Genomic DNA, 21,942 nt, shown 5'->3' with positions numbered 1-21,942 from the left:
TAGTGCCTGAAAGCATATTATCACAACCTATGCATGTAATTATACACCAACAAAAAGAGGCAACCAAGGGGCCTACTATCCCAATTCAACCAAGAAGACCTCTCCAAAATAAATCACAAGTGCCTATACTTCTATCAAGCACTGAGTAGCCAAGCACATCAACATCAACTCTAGATCATAAAATAAAACAAGTTCCATACCCTAATGCAGAAGTGGAGAAGGCTCGATTTCAGGCACTTCAACAATGGTTGGAATTGTCGGAGGACACTTTGTAGGGGAAACAAAATCAGTAAAAATCCTCTTAGCAGGATATTGGTGGCCAACCCTTTGGGAAGATGCTTAGGGCTATGCCAAAAGATGTGATGTATGTCAAAGAACCATCAAACCCCAACACAAGGATTTCAACCCCCTAACAACAATTACCGCTCAGCAACCATTTGAAAAATGGGGAATTGACTTTGTGGGACCCATAGTTCAACTATATAAGTAACATAGGCACTCTACATCATTGTGGCCACAAACTACTTTACAAAGTGGGCTAAAGCTAAAGCAGTAAGAAAAGCTAATGCCAAAAGCACAGTACAGTTCTTGTACGAAAATTTTATTACATGATTTAGATGCCCCATTGAAATTCTGTCAGATAAAGGAACACATTTTGTCAAATGAGTTAATCCAAGAACTCTTGTCTGGATTTATGGTGATCGACAAAAAAATCACACCTTACTATCCCCAAGGAAATGGACAAGCAGAGTCCACCAACAAGATTGTCCACACCAAAATAGTGGAGCCCAATTGATCTGACTGAGTAGGAAAGCTGAATGCATCCTTATGGGCATATCGAACCACATTAAAGGTCAATATAGAAGTTACGCCCTTTCAATTGGTGTATGGCCTTGAAGCAGTGGTCCCACTAGAGTTTGTCATACCAAGCTTATGCATAGTAGTGTAAGAATGCATGGGCAACCATGAGTCCCTCAAAGAAAGACTCTATCAACTAGAAAAGCATCCAAAGAAAAGGTTAGTGGCCTACCATGCCATGACAATAGAATAACAAAGAAGGAAGGCATAGTTTGACAGACACCTTAAAGATAAAGAGATCAAGAAAGGTGACTTAGTTCCGCTCTACAATACCAAAGTTCACAAGGGCAAACTAAAATATCTAGGTCAAGGACCTTATAGAGTCAAAAAGATGAATCCCATTGGAGCTGTGCTATTGGAGCCATTGGATGGATTCCAATTTAACACAACAATAAATGAGAGCCGATTGAAGTGCTACTACATCAACACGCAAGCCATCCTCGACAATAATGAAGATTTGGGAGCCCCAAGTCTTCCATGGTTAGTATTAGATTGTATTGTGAGCACTCACTCACATAGGCTCAGGGGAATAAACTTCAAGAGATTGAGCGATCATTTAGGGGCCTTAGGTGGTGATCTGGGCTTATGTACGTCTTTGGACATATAGGTAGCATCAACTGATTTCAACCTAGGGCTAGAATGTGATGACTAATTCCTAGCTACCCTATGAGTTCCCATTAAAAAAAGCATATGGTTAGTCCCTACCGAGTTATTACATTACATGCACTCACATGCTTTTGCTTAGACACATAGTAGATTGCATCAATAATTGTGCCACACCCTTTCATCCCACACTCTCAAAGCATGTGCTAGAATCACATCTCTCACACTACACACAAACTACCATACTTGCATACCAAATAATCTAATGATCAATGGTACACCCTATCAAAAATGGATGCAAGTTCAAAAGCAATGTTGTTGCTAAAGAGGATTCAAAGAAAGAGCCCACAGCCTCAGCCACCATGAGACCCTGACCAAAGTTCTAGCCATCTACCTCGTCTCAACCAAGGAGACCATAGGCATTTGTGATTTAGAGTGATATCTCCAATGAGGATTCTATGCATGACATGGAGACATAAGAGGTACAAATGCTGCCCCAATCACCACTCGCCTACATGACCATGGATGAGGCCCAATCCTTGGAGCTTGTGTGGCCACCTCCATTGACTTATGCACTTTCCAATTAAGCAAAAGATTTCTTAGAGCAAAAGGACCTTGGAGTTTGTTTGAGTGCCTACAATCCTTGGAGGATAGTCCTACAATGACCGCATACATCAAGGAATTTCTCCATTCTTACCACTCTAACGATGCACAAGTTGGCAAGTACACGCGTCATTGTAAATCGGAGTCAACTAAATATTATGCTCGATAGTATAGTGATTCAAAGGGCCTTCTCACTCCCAACTCAAGATGCAAAATACCCCACAAGGCCTGCCAATGTTGCAAATTTCTTGAAATTCAACCTCTCCTTGCCAAGGGCACCAACTCCATAGGGACAAGATATTAGTTCACATAATCATCAACCTTTGACTCAAGGATGTGGCAACATTCCTATCAACAATCTTGGGGTTCAAATGTGACAAGAATCGATCCCTCCCACTCTACACATTTGGTAATTTTTATACATTAAGAATTGCTAGAGTTTATATCATTGACAATCAAAATATTACAAGCAAACATTCAATTCCTTGGTGAAGTATTGTGTGCTATTGAATTGAAGTTCCATGTGGCAATTTTGAGCCCTTAGTCATGAGCAATGTGGTTGAATCTTTGAATGCATAATCTCAGTGAGGGTGCTTCCTGCATTACATGGAGACTAAGGGGTATGTTTGCCTTGTACTAGCAAAATGACCTATTGTTGAGTGATTGCAAGGTTGTTGTGTACCTCAATTATTGTGAAAAGTCAATTTGCTTGAGCTTTTGCACATGGCATTGATTGGAGATGATCAAGTTCTTGGAGGAATATTGTGTCGACCTCGATGTGTTTTGGTTCGACATTTGCTAAAATGAAAATCTTTAAAGTGTCATGTAATCAAGAGAGCACTGTATAAACAAGTCCATGTCACTTGATGTTGGATGGATCAAAATCCAAGGTATCCATAGCTAGTCCTTATGCACTACAAATTGTTCACATAGTGCTTGGTTGGATAGGGAATTGGTTGTGACATATGGTGTTGAGATGATTTATCATTATTTAGAACTGGAAATAGATTTGTAGAATTAGAGTCAATGTGCATGGGAGTCTCTCCCATAGAGGAATGGGGTGTTGGAGCACACTCGTCTACCCATTCTAGTGTCATGGAAGTCAATCCAAAAAACAGATGGTTTTTTGTTTGTCTTTGAGTGTTTGTAAATATTGTTTGTACCATTGACAAGACCATTGTTAATGTTTAGATTGTTGAAGTGAATCTCTATTATCATGCCTAGTTTCAGCATTGGTTCATTGTGCAGCCCTCTAGAAGGCTTTGGGGCACCTAGTTCTAGATTGTTTTGCTACAAGTTTTGTGCCTCACATCTTTGGCCTCAAGGATGTGGGGTGGGGTGTCAATGAGTTGAAGATAACCTCATTGTGCTTTTCCTTCAAAGCATTTGTGTAGAAGCGGTGAGAAATGTTTTGTCTTTGTGGTGATAAATGTTAATAGTACATGCTATTTATGTTTTCAAGGCTAGTGGGTAGAATGCCTCCCTATTTTGACATGGCTCTGGACATCAATGAAGAAATCATTGTTTTAATTTTTTGGTTGTTTTATCTTATAATAGTAGACATGTTCAAAAGACAAATTTCTCTAGAAAAATCCAAGAATCATTGGTGAAGATCACTTGGCACAAGTCACCATAGTGAAGAATGTTGAAACCACCAAGGGGTCCATATGATTGTGTTTGATCTCATGCATATGCATTTTTGCATTGACAAATGTATTTTGAGTTTTTTTCCCCCAAAAATGAGGGTTTGTATCAAAATATCAAAAGATTATGTACAACTAAGAGTTAAACTGAAGAGATTTCTCTGAAGAGCTTATATGTATTTCGAGTTATGAGAGACACTTCATCAAATACTAGAAATTCCAAGTTTCTATACAATATGGGTAGTTCTTGAAGCTTTTCTACTGTGAGGCATGTGTAATTCGATGTCATCAAGACAAATGTAAGGCCAAGTACATAGTTGTTCCTCCTATGTTGTAGGCCAATTTTCTTGTGTATATAGGTAGCAAAGCTCTTGGTCAAGTCAATGTCTACAATTTCTTAGTGGGAATAGTGTCATAGTAGAGCTTGGAACAAAAGCAATAACATGAAGTTTTTCCATTTCTACATTTCCTGACAAGAAGGGTTGCACATGGAATGTGGGGACTTTGTGTTTCTTTAGCATAATGTCTTTCATATGTATTTTTGTGAGCTCATTTTTTTGCAAAGCAGAAGGATATTCACTATCGGTCATTATCTTGCACATGAGTTGTGCACACAGATGAAATTGGCTCACCTTGTTTCTTTCGCAAGGTCAAATTTGTCATCATTGTTACTTGGCTCTAAATTTGCTAGCAGGGTAGATGCTAAGACACTTCTGGTTGTTGATGGAGGTGCATAGGACTCAATTTTGTTGTATTGATGTGTGTTGTATTTGATTGTGTGTTGGTAATGGATGTAGATATCATGGAATCCTGGGAATTTTTTATTCAAGGAATGCTCTTTATCATGAAAGGAATACTCTTTATCATGAAAGGAAAATAAAGCAAACAATAAGTTCTCTAAACTGGTTCTTAAGGTATTTGGTTTAGTTCTAATTGTTAAGGTGAATTATCTTTGAGCCCTTTCATTGCTTTGGCTCATTGTTAATGTATGTGTATTCAATAGTGAAAGATGCTAAGCATACGTGTTTAAGGTTTGGTTCATGCTTTATATATTTAATAATAGTGTTAGTGAAGAAAATTTTGATGCTAGGTGGGTCCATGTTCTCTAGCTGCATTTATCTCTTCAACAACAAACTAAGTTCTTCTATTGGGCTTGTGTTAATGTACACAAACTCTTTGTTTGGTGATGCTCATAAGAGGCAACAATAAAAACAAGTAGAGAGCTTTTAGTGCACTCATATGTTGTGTGTCCAGTATTGCATTTCCTACTCTGTGCACATGCTCATTTGTAAGGGAAATCATTTCCAAACATTGTGTTAGAGATTGGGAAACTTCTTGTGAGGTGGCCTTGTCAATTTTTGTCATGTATGAAGTGCAAAAAGCTATGGTGAGCTAGGGATCCATGTGGATTTAGGATGAACTGCACACCTGTGTTGGCTCCTTATAGTTATGACACATTTGGAGATTGTTTGTGCAGATGTCTTTTGGGTGCCTTCTCAAGAACAATGTACGTTGCAAAGTGGTCACAACTCAATTTGATCCAAAAAACTTGCCAAAGTCTAGTGGAAATGTTACGGGCTGTGCAAGGAAAGAGGAGATGCACTTCAAATGGTGCTTGCAAGATGAGGTGTTTGATGAACTCTCCAAGGGGAGGGGAATGTGTGTTCCATGCATAGATGGGTAGACTAAAATCTACAAACTTTATTTCTTTTATTGAAAGTTATTCTATGTTTGATAATATATAGCTCCTTGCTTGGCAAGTCAAGCTGCAAAATGTACGTTGTGATCTATCTACCTCGATTATTTGCTGCTTTAAGAAGGTTCCATAACCCTAGTTTGGTCCCTCAATAGGAAATAAATGTGTCTTTTTAACAGTTCAAATGTCCTTTTAGTGGTTTGAACCTTTATCCAATGTAAGTCCCATTCAAGACATATATTTTTTAATGTAACTACCCTCCAATGTAAGGACCCTTCAATGTAAGTACCCTTTCAAGATGTATATTTTTTTATTTTCTATATACAAAAGGTATGACAAAGCCTCCATTTTTTTTGCAACAATTTTGTGGTTTTGTTTGGACTCATACAAGCTATTGGTTGAACAATATTCAATCATATAGCTCTATTAAACAATCCACTTCTAGTGGTATTTTTGAGAACATAGTTTTAGGTATAGAAAATAAAATTGGGTGGAACTTTTAATATTAAATTTTTTTTTAATCCCTTAAATTGAATAACTACGTATATGTCATCATTGGCCATAGCCTAGTCAAAGTTATTATAGGAGATTATCAAGAACTTTAGTTCTTTTTTTGTATTAAAAATCCCATGAAGGGTCCAAGTTTATAATATCGTGGAATCCCATGTTGGGCATAGGAGATTATCAAGAACTTGAGTCCTTTTTTGTCTTTAAAAAACCAACAAGGCAACCTTTTCAATGCTTCTCTTTCTTTTCTTTGTCCTTTCTAGAAATTGTGAATGGACCTATTATAGATGGTTGCATTGTGACCCAGGACATTATCCTAAACTCTCAAGGAGTCCAAATATCATAGTCATCCTTCAAAATGCAACCCACACAAGATTGAATTGATAGCTTTGGTATATGGGAAGGGAAGTGCTTCACCATCATAGAAAGAATGGAAGAAAGAAAAGAGAATGAGGTTGGAAGGTGAGGCTGAGAGTAGGTTAAGAGGAGGAAGAGGTTGAGAGGAGGAGGAGGTTGAGAGGAGGAGGAGGAAGAGGTTGAGAGGAGGAGGAGGAGGCTGAAAGGAGGTTCAGAGGAAGAAGAGGCTGAAAGAAAGGTCATGAGTCAGTGCAGATAGTTTTGGGGACTCTTGAGAGGTGTTTAGAAGGGTGGGAACACTTCCAAAATTTTGAGCTTTTTGGAGGGGGAAAACTCGTTATTTTTGGGGCCCTCTAAGAGAGGGAGAGGGTAGGGGGCCATCCAATGGTCAAGGTGGGGAGTAAATGCCCTAGGTAGTGGTGGGGATAAGAGAGAGGTAAGTGGGAGCCTAGTGGGGACCAAGAGACATCTCTCCACCAATGAGAGGCCAATATGGAATGCCCAAGCCTCGCTGGACGTGGGCCCACTTCCGCAAGCTCCAACAAAAGGACCCCAATATTCTCTATAACTTCCCCAAGTATAATTTTCCCAAGGTAATGACCCAGGAGGGATTTTGCTTCTGCCTCTAGGCATTCAATGACACCTACAACTCTATTCCTGACCCCACATTCATTTTGCAGTGGTCCACTTCAACCAACTCATCCTCTTGCTCCTCTATGATCTCCCCACCCACAGTCAGCCGATTGATGACAAGCTCCATGATCTCAACAACCAAATTGTCTTCAACCCCAACATCAACCCCTCTCAGTTCTAGGACCTTCGCCTCTACCTTCGAGTCCGCAATCTCCATGGTCATCATATTCACACCTATGAGGACATGCATGCCACCCACTTTTGGAAGTTCTGCTCATACTTCACCCAGATCGCCACCCGCCAATTAGACCGCTACATAGTCCTACAGACGATCCTCTCCACCGACCTCTTCCAAACATGGTTGATCAGAGGGTGGCCCAGCAATATGAAGGGGGGCATGTTAATAGCCACAACCATAGAATGCATGATAATGAGTGATTACAGGTGATTAGGCTTCATGATTTACTTTAATGGTTGTAACCATCATGGCATTCAAAATTATGTGAAATATCTTTAAGATCAAATTGTACCTTTATTTTCATGCCCATCCAATGGTATAAAATGATGGGCAACAAACCAAGCAAGTATGACATAACCAAAGAGCATCTACTAAACAAGCACTTAGGCAAGAACTGTGCACAACTCCTATAGCTAAAGCAAGCAATAAACAAAGTTTATGATAAGTTGAACTACATTCAAGTGGCCTTCCTTTGCAAGTCATAGTAGTTAGTTGATGTTGTTTATTAATGTATTTTTGTTGTTTTCTTGTGCAAGTAAAGTGTACACACAGGAGTACTCATACCAATATCTGTAGTTTGTTCCTTGTTTATTTTCTTTATTGAATGTATTTCTTACCCAAATATGGTCAAGGGTGGATCTGTGAATTGTTATGGGTTCTTTAATTATGATTCCATACATTTTCCCTTCTGGACAGATGTTGGCCCGTAGACACATTGCCCTTGCTCGTTGCCACAGATGCTTGAGTCCTCAGGAGACTGTGCCTCATTTATTCTGGTTTTGTCCATGTTCTCATGAGTTCATTGATCTTCGTCAGCGCCTGCGAGCCAGATTCCCAACAATCAGCAAATGGAGCCATCACCACGGCTTTCCACATCCGTCTCCAGTGATGCCCAATGTCCTACAACGGATTGTAGAACTTCCAAGATGCCATGCTCCAGCCAGCTACAACCAACGCTCAAGCAATCCACATGACCCGGCATCCATAGCCACTCGACACGAGCTCAAAGCTCCTTTGTTGCTTCATGACTCCAAGTCCTTCACTGGCTCTTATTCAAAGGTGGCTCCTTCAAGTGGCTCCCTCTACTACATCCCTAAGTGCCATGTCATTGGTCACATGGCAATGACAAGTCGTCAGTGCCTCCTGGGCATAGTTGCCTCTATATAGGCACACTTTGTATTCTACATGTGACACACAGTGTATAGTCATCATGCCATGTCATCATGTGCCTTCTAACACAGTGCCACATAGGCACATAGCATGCCCTCAGTCTGCCACATCACCCTCCGTGCCAAATCATCAATTTTTTATCACCCTCTTCAGATCAAGTTTGGCCCATTCTTCCGAGAGCCGTATCTTTTGATCCAAAGGGCATTTCGAGGCGCTTCAACAAGCAAAATTGCTCACCAAAGCATGCTTTACACACTGAGCACCTTAGATCTTCCATCTGACATTTCCACACGTCACCATCTTTTGATTCCTCATCATCGGAACCACCTCCTAATCCTCTGCAGCATACCCAGCACTTAAAATGAATCAAGATAAAATTTGTTTGTTGCTTTTTGCGATTCGACATGTAGTCTAGCTATAGACTAGCATCGCCATAGAGGAGATCCAACTCTACCAAGCCAAGTCAGCCATTGCCACATTACTCGATTAGTTCCTACCGGCGTCAGTCCATGCGGTTCTATCATCGGTATTCACTTTCACACATCTGACACCAGTTCAGTTCTTTTGGCATTTGGCACTTCAGCAACTCCATGTGACACTTGGCAATGATCTTCTCAGATTCACGATGGTTGCATTCTTCTTGCACACATATGCCACCCATGTACAGCCACATTTGTTGACAATTTTGGCATTGATTCCTACACATACACATCAGCCTTGTACAGCCTCTTGGCTACTCTCGACACACAGTAGGCTTGATCCTTGGCACATTGTAATTCTTCCACCACAACTTGGTTCTGACAGTTTAGCATAAGCCCCCCCAATGGTAGCTCTTTTACAGTGTTCTCATGGGTAGATATTGTCATTGGTACACGGGTAAGCCTCTTGCACTAAGCACTAGACCACCTCCAACATGGAGTTATTCACATCACGAAGTTGATGATACACCAGTCATGACTCAGGAAAAGATCCATGAGTGGAAAGAGAACCTTCTTCGACCATTTATTGCCACAGGGTATGTACCAGTGTATGATGCCAACTCGAGCCTCATTACCCTTGACAGATCAGATGCAGATTCTTCACATGTTAGCATGGATCGGCCTACAGTTTTTGATCATGCACATTCCTCGGTAAGCCCTCATTATGAGGCACATTTCTTAGTAAGCCCTTAGCACGAGGCATATTTGATGGTAAGTCCTCAGTACGAGGCAGTCCCATCTACATTAACACAGACTAATTCTTGTGATGCACAGCCATCACTCTCATGCATGGATCTGACTCCATTTACTATCACATCATATGCAAATACTCAGCAGAAGTTCAGTTATGATCATGCAGTTCTTCAACAGGTAAGTCCTCAGTACGAGGCACTCACATCTTCTGCCGCATTTAGAGAATTATGCCACAGTGCATTCAGCTCTTCAGGTGATTCCATTCCAGCATCCATCACTGATTCTTTCACCTCTGACACAGAGCATACCTTGGGCTCAGTTCCCTTTAGCAATTCTGATCAGTACATCAGTCTTTAGGACATTCCAGCATCGGCTTAGTCATGCCGCATTGCACCACCCTTGGATCTAGTTATCACCACCACCTCTTTTGAACACGAGGATACCTATGCATTAGTGCGGTCCTCCCATAGTGCAGTGGACATTATTAGGTTCAGCCATAGTGCAACCTGGGGAGACTTAGTGTTTTAGCATGCACTTATGGTTGTCGTATACAGTCCATACTTGATGCACATCAGTGGTTGGATCCAGGATTACAGATCAGTCCCTACATCAGCATTCGGCACCTCATTTGCCTCAGGGCCATCTTATGCATTCACAATTGTACTTTAGGCTTCTAGGCCTTTACATTGTCAGCTCCTTCTCGATGAGCCTCTCACAGATGCTACATCCCATGCCAATGGATGTTTAGCCATGCACACATTAAATGACCTTCAGCTCATGATGGTTGAGCATACAAGTATGACAGGTTGCCATACCTTGTCATTTCTATGGGCCTCTTCATCAGCAAAGCAGCGTATCATACCTGCACTTTCAGCCCGAGATTTTTAGCCCTTGGATTACTCTGTCCACACCGACTATGTGGTCTTCTTCAACCCACATCATTTGACAAATATTACATTACTACAACATACCTTGCACATTGTTGTCAGTTCTTTTGGGTTGGTGATGTGAAGATAGTGGGAGAGAGGGAAGGAGTCTCACTTGCAGCTTTCTCACATACACAATGGGGGAATACACACAAAGGTGGAGGCTGAGAACAGTTTTCCTCTTCTTAATTGTGAAAGCCAAAAGAACTCAAGTACAAAGAAATAGAAGAACCCTATATGTGGGTCTCAAACCAAACTCAACTAACTAAGGTGGCATACTAACTGAGCCACAAACTAGAGTAGATAAAGATAGTTGTCATCCAGCTATTATTCGTGGGCGGTGTACCAACCGCATCTGCAGCTAACAAGTCGGTGACATAAATGCACAACGGTCACCCTGCCATGTCGCGAGTGGAGCTCGATATCTCAACACTCCCCCTCGAGCTCAATCCCAATTCCTGCACACCAAGCAGGTCTCTGAACTTGCGCAGCTTCTCTGCGCCCAATGCTTTAGTGAATATGTTAGCTACCTGACCCTCTGTGCTGACATAAACTAGATCAATAAGACCTAGTAAAACCTTCTCCTGCACATAGTGATAATGCACCTCAATGTGCTTTGTTCTAGCATGATAGACTGGGTTATTTGCTGCTCATGTTGTCACAATAAATGACAACTGGCCCATCTGTAGACTGATGCACATCATAGAGTAGCTTATGCAACCAAGCTATCTCACATGCAGCCATTGCTGCACCCCTGTACTCAGCCTCTGTGCTCGACAAGGCAACTGTAGGCTGTTTCTTGCTGCTCCAAGTGACTGCCGCACTCCCAAAAGAGAACACATATCCACTGGTAGATCGTCTATCAGAAATACTACCAGCCCAATCAGCATTAGTGTATCCATGCAACTGTATCTGAACCCCAGCCTCATAAAATAGTCCATACTACAATGTGGACTTCACATACCTGAGTATGCATCTAGCCGCATCCAAATGTGGTTTCCTTGGAGCCTGCATAAACAGACTTACCAATCCAACAGCATAGCTTAAATCTGGCCTGGTAATAGTCATATAAATCAAACTTCCTACTATGCGTCTGTACATAGTAGGGTCTTCCAAAAGCTCACCTGCATCTGTGCTCAGCTTCACATTCTGCTCCAAAGGAACTGAAATAGGCTTACAGCCTGTCATCCCATATTTGGACAGCATGTCCAATCCATACTACCTCTCCAAGAGCTGTATCCCACTTGGTGATCTAATCGTCTCAATGCCCAAGAAATAACGTAGCTCTCCCAAATCCTTCATCTCAAACTTCTGCCTCAATAGCATTTTCACATGAAGGATAGCTTCATCACTATCACCTGTGATGATCAAATCATCAACATAAATGACAAGCAGCATTATACCTTTCTCTGTTTTTCTCACATAGAGTGAGAAATCTGCCTTGGAAATCTGAAAGCCAATAGTGACAAGATATTGTCCTATCTTGTCAGACCATGCTCTAGGTGCTTGCTTCAAGCCATACAAGGCTTTCTTCAACCTGCAAACAAACTCAGGATGAAGAGCATGAACATAACCTGGTGGCTGCTCCACAAAGACCTCTTCTTGCAAATCACCATGCAAGAAGGCATTCTTTACATCCATTTGATGTAAAGACCATCCCTTTGATGCAGCCATAGCAATGGCTGCTCTTATGGTTGCCATCCTTGCAACCAGACTGAAAGTTTCTTCATAATCAATGCCATATGTCTGTGCATACCCCTTGACAACTAATCTTGCCTTGTATCTATTCACAGAACCATCTGCATTGTGCTTGATCTTATAAACCCACTTACAGCCAATTGCATTCTTGTCTTTAGGTAAAGGCACCAATTTCCATGTAGCATTTGCTTCCAAGGCATCCATTTCTTCATCCATGGCTTTCTCCCATTTTTCATTTCCCATGGCTTGCTCAAAAGAAGTGGGTTATGGTTCCTGTATTACTTTGACCATATAGGCATAGTGAATGGCTGTAAATCCATCATATTTCAGCCTATCCACAAGATACCTAACCCTAATAGACCTGCGCAAAATAGGCTCACTTCTAGGTGCTCTCAAAACATCCCTGGTCTTCCTTACTCCAAGTGTAACAACAGAAGGAATACCCAACTCATCCTCAATGCTCTGTTCTGAGCCACTGGATTCACCATCCACATAAGAGTGACCTGCATTCACATCAAACATGGGTTGATCTACCTTCTCTTTTCCTTTTCGTGATACCTGCATACCACTCTCTGCATTGCTTTGAGGAGATTCTCCTGATCTCAATCTGCTTGTCCATGGCGAAGTATGTGAACCACTACTAGAGGACACTCCAGGTCCACTAATATTTTGTGATTGCTGCTGTGAATTCTGTGTAGCATTACCATTTTGTGCATCTACATCAATCATTACATTTACTGGTTTATACCAGCTGCTCATCTCATCAAAAACAACATCTCTGCTCACTGTGAACTTACGTGTAGAAGGGTTATAGCATCTATACCCTTTCTGCTGCAGAGAATAACCAATAAAGACGCACTTCTCAGCTTTTGGATCCAACTTGGACCTCAACTCATCTCGCACATGAACATAGGCAATGCAACCAAAAATTTTCAAATGAGAAATGTCTGGTTTCCTACCAGTATACATCTCCTCTGGCGTCATGCCATGTATTGCTGCAGTGGGAGTCCTGTTCATTATATAAACTGCTGTAGCAACTGCTTCAGCCCAATAATAATCTGGTAGATCTTTTTCATTTAGCATGGCCCGAGATACCTCTCCAATATGCCTGCTTTTCCTTTCTGCAATTCCATTTTTCTGTGGGGTATGAGTGCATGAATATTGCTGCTTTATACCATGCTCCTGCAAGAACCTTGCAAACTCATTTGAGAGGTACTCTCCCCCTCCATTTGACCTTAGGCATTTTATTTGCAGGCATGTTTCTTTTTCAACCATAGCTTTAAAAGCTTTGAAGTGCCCAAACACTTCACTTTTCTTTTTCATAAAATACACCCAAAGTTTTCTGCTGAAGTCATCAATAAATGTGACAAAATAGTGGCAACCTCCAATAGATGCAGCTTTAGTAGTCCACACATCAGAGTGGATTAATTCCAATGGCTTTTTACTCTCTTGAACATCCTATGAAAAGGTTTCCTTGCCTGTTTCACAAATTGACAGGCTTCACAAATCTTGTGCATTTCTGCAACCTTGAATTTAGGCAATCTTGCAACAATATTTTGGGCTTGCATTGATTTAAGTCGCTGTATATTAACATGACCAATGCGTTTGTGCCAGATATCAATATCTGCAACTATACCGGTCCCATGTGCAAACATTGCTGCACTCAATTCAGGCATGTCCGCATCCAACGTAAACATCCTGCCCTTCGTCTTTCCTTTTGCTATCAAGCGACTGTTAGTTTTCATATCCTCAACACAGCATCCATGAGGATTAAATCTAACCTGCAAGCCCTGCTCAACCATTTGACCAACAGAAACCAGGTTCTTGGTGATGTTCGGGACATGAAATACATCGGACAGGTATTTCTTTTTCCCATCTTGCATAGACAAAGGAATTTTACCAATCTGCACAATAGGATGTGCAGTATCATCACCAGTCTCCACAAATCCTGGCTTTTCCATTTTCCTTGCATCCTGCATCCATTCTGCATGACCTGTCATGTGGTTTGATGCACCTGAGTCAACATACCACACATCATTTCGTTCTTCTGCACTTGTCACAGAATTGGTCATATGCTACACCATAAATAGATGCTCATTTCTATCATCACCCTGTCTACTGGAAGATGCATAATTGCCTTGCTGCAATTTTCCATTCATAATGTCATTCTGCTTTTTGTAGCAGTCCTCAGCCATATGACCCATTTTACCACAATAGTAGCATTCAACATTGCTGTTTGCATTTTGGCTTCTCTGCCATCCACCACGACCTCTTTGGCTCCCCCTGCCTCTAGAGTTACCACGTCCTCCTGCATAGGACTGGTTTTCTTGAGTTTGCTGCATATTTTGATTTCTACCACGGCCTGCAGATCGGCCTCCTCTACCTCTGCCTCTACCTCTTCCAGCATTTGAGTAGAAGACAGTTTCTTTTTAAGTTCCTCCTGAAGAAGATGCACCCCCATTTCTCTGCTCTTCAGAAATTAGAAGAGCAAACAACTCTTCAAAATTAGGAAATTTTTCATGGACGGCAATGGATGTCCGGAACTGTGCATAATCCTTTCCTAGACCATTCAAGGTCATAGAAACTAGATCATCATCTTCCACTGGCGACCCAATGGAAGCAAGTGCATCTGTAATTTTCTTCACCTTCATGTGGTATTCATTTATGCTCAAATTTTCTCTCTGCACATTGTGCAACTCCTATTTGAGCTGCATTTTCCTGGCTTGCGTATTTGTGCTATACATTTTTGCCAAAGTATCCCATGCCTCCTTTGGCGTACTTGCATCCTGAATATGCACAATCATAGAGTCCGAAAAACTGATAGACAGCCAGTACATAACTTTTCTAGCTCTCTCATGCCATCCTTTAAATGCCTGCATTTCCTGTTGATTGGGAACATTAGGAAGAACAGGTTCTTCTTCATTTCCTGTAATGAACTCCCAATAGCCTTTTCCCATAAGGAAATTCGTCATTCTAAACTTCCATGCCTGGAAGTTGTTCTTGTCAAGCTTTTCAGTGACAATCTGTGAAAGAGAATCAGATGCCATTACAGAACACTGCAAAATATTCTAGCACTGCAAAAAACACAGCTTTTGCCTCACACGGGCAGATCTACAAAACTGACGAAAGTGGTATTTCACCACACAGTCACTTCCTAGTGACGATTTTGCATCAACAGGCAACAAGCATGATTCTGCAACTCCCAATATCTCTGCACATAGGCATACGATGCAATTTCTGCGGCAACTTTTCACCGACTAGCCGAGCAGTGGTCGCACAGCCAAAACAGGGCCTTTTTTTGAGTGCCTGCGAAGAACTTCCGCCTTCAAAACGGGGCCCGAAATGGCCTCGAATCAGAAAAATAAAGTCACCGAGGGCTTTTCCCTTACCCGCAGCATATACTGCGCTCTCGCCACACCGCGAAGGACGTCTCAATCTGAGACAGTGCACTCTTGCACTTCTGGCTGTGCTACCTGCAGAGATTTGCTTCCAAACTCGAAATAGGAAAGCAACACTGGTCCTCTTACCAAGACACCGCGAACTTGGTTTGCTTTCTTGAGCTCCTTACCACGAACAAGGCTCTGATACCATGTGAAGATAGTGGGAGAGAGGGAAGGAGTCTCACTTGCAGCTTTCTCACATACACAATGGGGGAATACACACAAAGGTGGAGGCTGAAAACAGTTTTCCTCTTCTTAGTTGTGAAAGCCAAAAGAACTCAAGTACAAAGAAATAGAAGAACCCTATATGTGGGTCTCAAACCAAACTCAACTAACTAAGGTGGCATACTAACTGAGCCACCAACTAGAGTAGATAAGGATAGCTGTCATCCAGCTATTATTCGTGGGCGGTGTACCAACCGCATTTGCAACTAACAAGTCGGTGACATAAATGCACAACGGTCACCTTGGCATGTCGCGAGTGGAGCTCGATATCTCAACAGGTGACACCCTCGTATGTCACAACCTACCGGATCACATCGACTAGCCTCACATCCAGATGCCTCTTCTACAGAGCAGCTGCACAGTCCACGACGACTTATGACATGTTCATCTTTGACATGTTTACCATGCAGCCATATACACTGTCATTCACGCAGTCATCATTCAATCGACCAGTCTTTGATCCAGGTGGACTTGACTTTCTGCATATTTCCTTCCTCTTCCTTTCGGCCTATCTTCTGGGTTTTATTCCCAAAGGTGAAGGATGACCCACAACTTAAGAGAGGGAAATCCACACCTTGTACAAGACCACATAAGTTGTACTCATTGTACATGCTTCCGCTACGTAGTCACTGTGCTCACATACGCACATACCACTCTGATTTCTTTTACTTTTTTTCCAGTTTTGGATGCTATCATATGCACCAAACGAAATCTACAAACAGGTCTCGTACATGCACCCTCTACTTACCTAGTGCAATTTAAGAGGGGGTGTTAAAGATAGCGTAAATCGCACTATCACATAGCGCATAGAGGCAAACCCTAACCCTAACCCTAAGGATGTGATTCATCTACTTCCTTGTCTTGTGCCATTTTCTTTTCATGTTAGATGACACTATTAAAGGGACACCATTAAAGGAAAATCTGACTCATCTACTCATGTTTGTTGCCATTTGCCTCTCATCTTACTTTGCGATGCTTGTTATGGTTGTGTCTTCTGAAGTGCACTTCCCTTCTATAGCATGTCTATAATGGGTTTGTATACTCTCACAAACTGTGCAAGGGGCTTGTATATTGTCTCACTAATTGTGCACATCGTAACTATTAAGTGCAAAAGCATGGATTGCTGAAGAGAGAGAGAGAGAGAGAGAGAGAGAGAGAGAGAGAGAGAGAGATCTTTGTTTTGTTGGGCCTTAGCAATCATCTATACCTCTGTTGTTTTCCTCATTCAAGAGGGCATGTTGAGTCCCCACCGAAGGGCTATACTAAAGCTACAAGACTGCCCATGGCTAAGGCTATGTCGGAGAGGATATTTGACAATTGTCTCCATGAGAAGGGGGATTGTGTAGACTATGGGATCTACTACTGAAGAGACTATTGTTACTACTATTGCTTAAGTTGTTAAAGGGAAACCAAACACTTTTAAAAAATGGGTGATCATGCTCTAAACTTGGTTGAGACAAGTAGCCATAACTTCATGAATTTTTTATTTTGATGCAAGTAACTTTACTAAATGGTGCAAAAAACATAATATCTATCTAAACCATGTCTCATCATTTGACTTGATATGCTAGATGATCCCATTTGGATTTGTCAATCAAAAGATAAAGGTTATCACAATTTGGCTATTTTTGGTGATCAACGTAGATTTTTCACCAAAAAAAAGAAAGCCAATCATCGAAGATCAATATAGAGTTTTTTTTTTTAAAAGAATGTCATGGACACCCAACTTTTCGTCCCAAACCTCCAAAATTTGCCTTTTAGAAAATGCTCTATGATTCTAGCACAAATGCAATGATTGTCAATGATCCTCTTCAGGCACATCACACAAATTTAAAAGTAAATTTCTATTGTTTATGCATACTTGCTGTGCACAAATTCGCATGGAGCTTCCATCTCAAAAGATTAACAAAGATCCCATCACCGAACGTCCATTCTTGGTTGACTCTCTCTAGTGAACCATCAACATCAGCAAAGTCTCCGCCAATTGAATGTGTTGAAGCTTTGAATTTGCAAGCATCCCAATGATAATTGATAATGCATCAAAATATCTATGCATCATTTTTTGATGTCATTTGGATCTGCTGCACAGATCACCCTCCCTAATGTATCCTCTAGATCCTCTAGGTTTAATTCTCATTTTTTGAGTCATCTCTAAAAGCAGGCATATGGTCCTCACAGAAGGAGGACAGATAGATCAAGCTACATGAGCCCCAGAACAGTAGCACAATAACAACAAAGCGCAGAGCATGAAAGGAAAAGACTTCAAGAAGTAAGCCTCCAATGGCATGGAGCATGCATGTACGACCGTTTGATGATAGGCGTCTAGAATCCACTTAAGAATGAATCAATTTTGGATTCAAGTTACATCTCAAATTGGATATGAGCACACATCTACTAGATTGGACGTGAAACATGTTGTGAAGGCTATTGCATTCACAGCTTGCATTGCTGTATCACAGTCAATACAATGCTAATACTCTTGTGTGAGGAGTAGAAGGTACTTGTACTCTACTACTTGCTTTTGGGTATCGCAATTTGTTTTCCTCTTTGTGTACATAGGCTCATGTCCATCCAATACTTATAAACATTCATTTATATAAGCAAAGGGAATCGAAGGCTAGTGTCTCAATAGTTTTTAGTCTCATAATGCCACATTTACAGCAGTCGTCAAAGATTTCAGCCATTAAAGGCCAATATAGTCCCCACAGAACCCATCTTTGACATCCACTTCGGAAAGCCAGTAGGGGCGTCAATACAAAAATAACTCTCAAAGCATAACACAATTCTTCTTCCCATTTACAGAAATGCACATTATACGGCGACTCTTGTCTAGCTCCTTAAGGGCACAGATAAAGCACACATTAGATTGGATGAACGGATTTGAGGGGGGGGCATGCCTTATGGCTGAACTACTAGTAGACAGCATAAGAAACTAGGTCTACAGGGATGCAGGACAAATGGATCTTTTATTCTTCTCTTCTACGCAGTACAAATGGATCTTTTATTCTTCTCTTCTACCCTTGCCAGGCTTAGAAGCGCTACTCGTTTCCTTAAGTGCAGGTTTCTTTTCTGTATTTGTCTGCCAAGGTTGCCTTCCTTCCTCTTTGCTTGCTGCCACCTGCAAGACCACATAAAAATGCAAACTGTCAGATATGATTTGACTAGTCCTCAATCAATTGACTGTATCCATTCTTGCAATCAACCGCTTGAAAAGCAATCCAGAAGACAGTAACAAGTTGGTTTCGACTTTGCTCCATGTCATAGGTTGATAGGGCCAAGACAAAATATGCAGAAACCGTATATTGTGAAATAATCAATGTTTGAAATGTATGACAACACCAAACTAATCTATAGTTTCATGTGGTACTGTATTTTATCATGCCTGTACTGACTTTCCCGTAGTCATCGTTCCACAAACTCTTGTGACCTTCATAGAACAACCAACCCAACCAAGGAGTAAAAGATTAAGACTGCAGGTGAGGATGTGCTAGCCAGAACATAAGTTGGATGGTTCCTTGATGTGAAGCCCTTGTTTGCAAGGCAATTATTGCTGTGGCTGCTGAGAGCATTAAAACTAATGAGCAGAACGATTGATCAATCTTGTCATCCAAGAACGAAGTATATCAGGGGGCAAGCATGAACCTCAAAGATAGGAGCAAGATTCCTGTACCACATCCATAATCAATACTTGGAAGCTAAGATGCAGGAAACTCCTACCCAAGTCTGGAAACTCAAATCAGAAACTTGGAAAAACATAGGAGCCTGCCATTTTGTGTACTGACAGACAATTGTGACCATCATTACATTAGTGGCCATTTGTAGTCCTGCAATAGAACAGTATTTGGCACGATCTGTTTTATTCAATGTCGATAAAGATTCTATGTTGACAACCACGCATCCCAACTCCTATTAGACGACGTGTTGTATATATATTTTAAATATTGCAATGAGAATTATAATCTGTTATGCATGAGATACGTTTTGAATGCAAAATTTTCGTCCTTCAGTTACTAGTGTATAAATAATAGTAGCCTACTTTGCTGTTTCTAGTTTTGAATGCCGTTCCTTCCAAAATTATAAGGTTGGAAACTTTTCATGCAACGTAGCTCGGGAATCATTGTTGAGGACCCATAGCAACATTCAAATTGTTGTTTAAAGATCAATGCAATCTGTGTTGATACTGCTCAAAATGACGAGTATCATCTACATATTGTGTTCACTAGTTTGTCCGCCTATAACGCAATTTGTCAGCATGAAAATCTTGGATAGCATCTGCTGCTGCTTTTAATTCACTAAAGAGGCTTCGTTCATGGCTTGCAGATGGCTCATTTTGTTTCAGAGCTTGGTGTTAATATCTTAAAAATCTCTCCTTGTGTTGCCTTTCAGCTCACAATGCCAGCTGTCCTAATGTCAATATAAGTATGAAAGTGTCCTATTGTGGGTATTTCAGATTCCCCTTCATTGATATTCCTGTTATCCACTTCTGCTTCAGGATATTACATTTGAAGGATGAAAACCTTTAATGACTTCAAAAAGCCCAAACACCCCACACACAAACACAACTTGTACACAGATACTAATAGAGCATAGACACTTAGAAGGGACAGCCCATACCAACCTGCTTTTGAGCTGTCCTCACCTAAGCTCAAATGGATATTTCCATTTGCCTCCATGAGTGCAGCTGCAATTTGCAAGCCAAGCAAAAGCAAATAAGTAGCCCTCAGCAAATATATACATCGTATCAAGACCAGATATCTTTGATGACAATTTCATCAAGACAACGATAAAAGGCATTCATTTTGTTCTAGTTGTCTTATTCATGTCCACATAAGCATATAGACAATCAGCTGTGCATTCAAGTCACATGTAAGCTCAACATTGCAACTGGTTGATAAACCAATCTGCAAGCATCTCGGTAAAGATCAAGTTCACCTAGTTTATCGACATTGTTGTCATCTTCTTCGTCCTCTGAACCTACAGACAATGACACTACTAGTGAGTCTTAATAGTACGCAATTGGAAATAGCATATAAAAGTTGTGAATGTAACATCATAAATTTCTTTCTAGACACCAAAGACATCTGCAATTTTTTCTACATTACTTGCCGCTTAAAAGATGCATGTCAACCAAACATTACCATCCAATTCCTCTTCCTCCTGATCCTCATCCCCGTATGACTCTACAGGCAAAAGCTCAGGCACAGCACGCTTCCTTGGGGCCTTCTTTTGACCAGATCGACTAAACACAGGGAGCAGATCAGAAGATTTCACTCGTCGCTCATCTTCCCTTTGTTTGTATGCCTTGGTCAAAGCTGTTTAGTGGCAGGTTGAACGCCCTCCATCAAATCAAGTTGTCCCTGTGCATACGTGAAAGATAAGGACTTCATAAAGTCAGAACTACTTAAACCAAAAATGAAAATTTTATTTATTTGTTTTGTTTTAATAAACCTCCTGAAAGGCTTCCTAAATAGTTCAGATCACCTGAAATTTTGAGAGATCAAGGATAGAGTCAAAATCTTCCTGTGTAAGAGAGTACTCTTCCATGAAGTTAATTACATTTTGCACAGCTTTCTCCTGCAAAACACAAAATGTTTGATTTTTAACGAGATACTTGCAGAAAGAAGAAAATGCAAGCTCATATGCAGAAAGAACAAAATGCAATCTCATATGTATAAAACAAGGATTAAAGTACCAGTATCACAACCAAAAACATGTGTCAAATGCGCCAAAAACCAAATGATTAAGTGCCTTTCATAAATCTAAATGTTACAAACCTCTACTACCAGGACCATCTTGCAAGAATGGCTTGATGCTATTTCCTTACGATTTGAAAATCATAACAGCAAAACTGAAGAAAAACTCAAACAATGTGCCTGCTTTCTCTAATACCATTGCCTTACCTCCTCACCTGTAACCGGCCTTCGGGATCCCCAAAAGGCGGTGAACAGTTAATATAACCAGCGAATACCATGATTTCAGCCGCTTAGAGAATTATTACAGCCAACAAGACAATAATAACAGCCAACAAATAAATAACAGAAACCAAAATTAGGAGCTAGATTGCCCCTATCTGCACCCGACACCAGATTGGCCCTAAACTTAGGGCCCCTTTCGGTATTTCTTTATATTTTATTCAAAAGGCTTGCAAATACAAGAATAGCACCACAGACAGC

General features: G+C 41.0%; 1 protein-coding gene across 1 annotated transcript; it reads right to left on the bottom strand.

Moving 5' to 3' along the window:
• Window positions 1-18,552: 18,552 nt before the first annotated feature.
• Window positions 18,553-21,740, bottom strand: LOC147899337 (uncharacterized). The gene is made up of 6 exons (XM_087377705.1): window positions 21,670-21,740; window positions 21,544-21,581; window positions 20,908-21,081; window positions 20,702-20,743; window positions 20,388-20,450; window positions 18,553-18,887 (listed from the first exon to the last, which is right to left on the bottom strand). Exons 1-6 carry the CDS (start codon window positions 21,738-21,740, stop codon window positions 18,820-18,822), a joined length of 456 nt encoding a protein of 151 aa, XP_087233831.1. The 3' UTR covers window positions 18,553-18,819.
• Between the last annotated feature and the right edge of the window lie 202 nt (window positions 21,741-21,942).

Source organism: Dipteris shenzhenensis, chromosome 8 (assembly GCF_047967505.1).
Source record: "Dipteris shenzhenensis isolate YYH24624 ecotype China chromosome 8, Dip_SZ_1.0, whole genome shotgun sequence".
NCBI classification, from domain to species: domain Eukaryota; kingdom Viridiplantae; phylum Streptophyta; class Polypodiopsida; order Gleicheniales; family Dipteridaceae; genus Dipteris; species Dipteris shenzhenensis.
Note: the sequence above shows the minus strand (reverse complement) of the source record. Positions and strands in the feature narration are given on the sequence as shown.

What these genes read in the sequence shown, in the direction of transcription:
- LOC147899337 (XM_087377705.1), bottom strand. Translation starts at nt 21,740, where the DNA reads ATGGTATTCGCTGGTTATATTAACTGTTCACCGCCTTTTGGGGATCCC. An exon ending in GGAGGAAGAGGAATTGGATG is followed by an intron (nt 20,744 to 20,907) that starts GTAATGTTTGGT and finishes CATTGTCTGTAG; the next exon opens with GTTCAGAGGACGAAGAAGAT. An exon ending in CAACAATGTCGATAAACTAG is followed by an intron (nt 20,451 to 20,701) that starts GTGAACTTGATC and finishes TGCAAATTGCAG; the next exon opens with CTGCACTCATGGAGGCAAAT.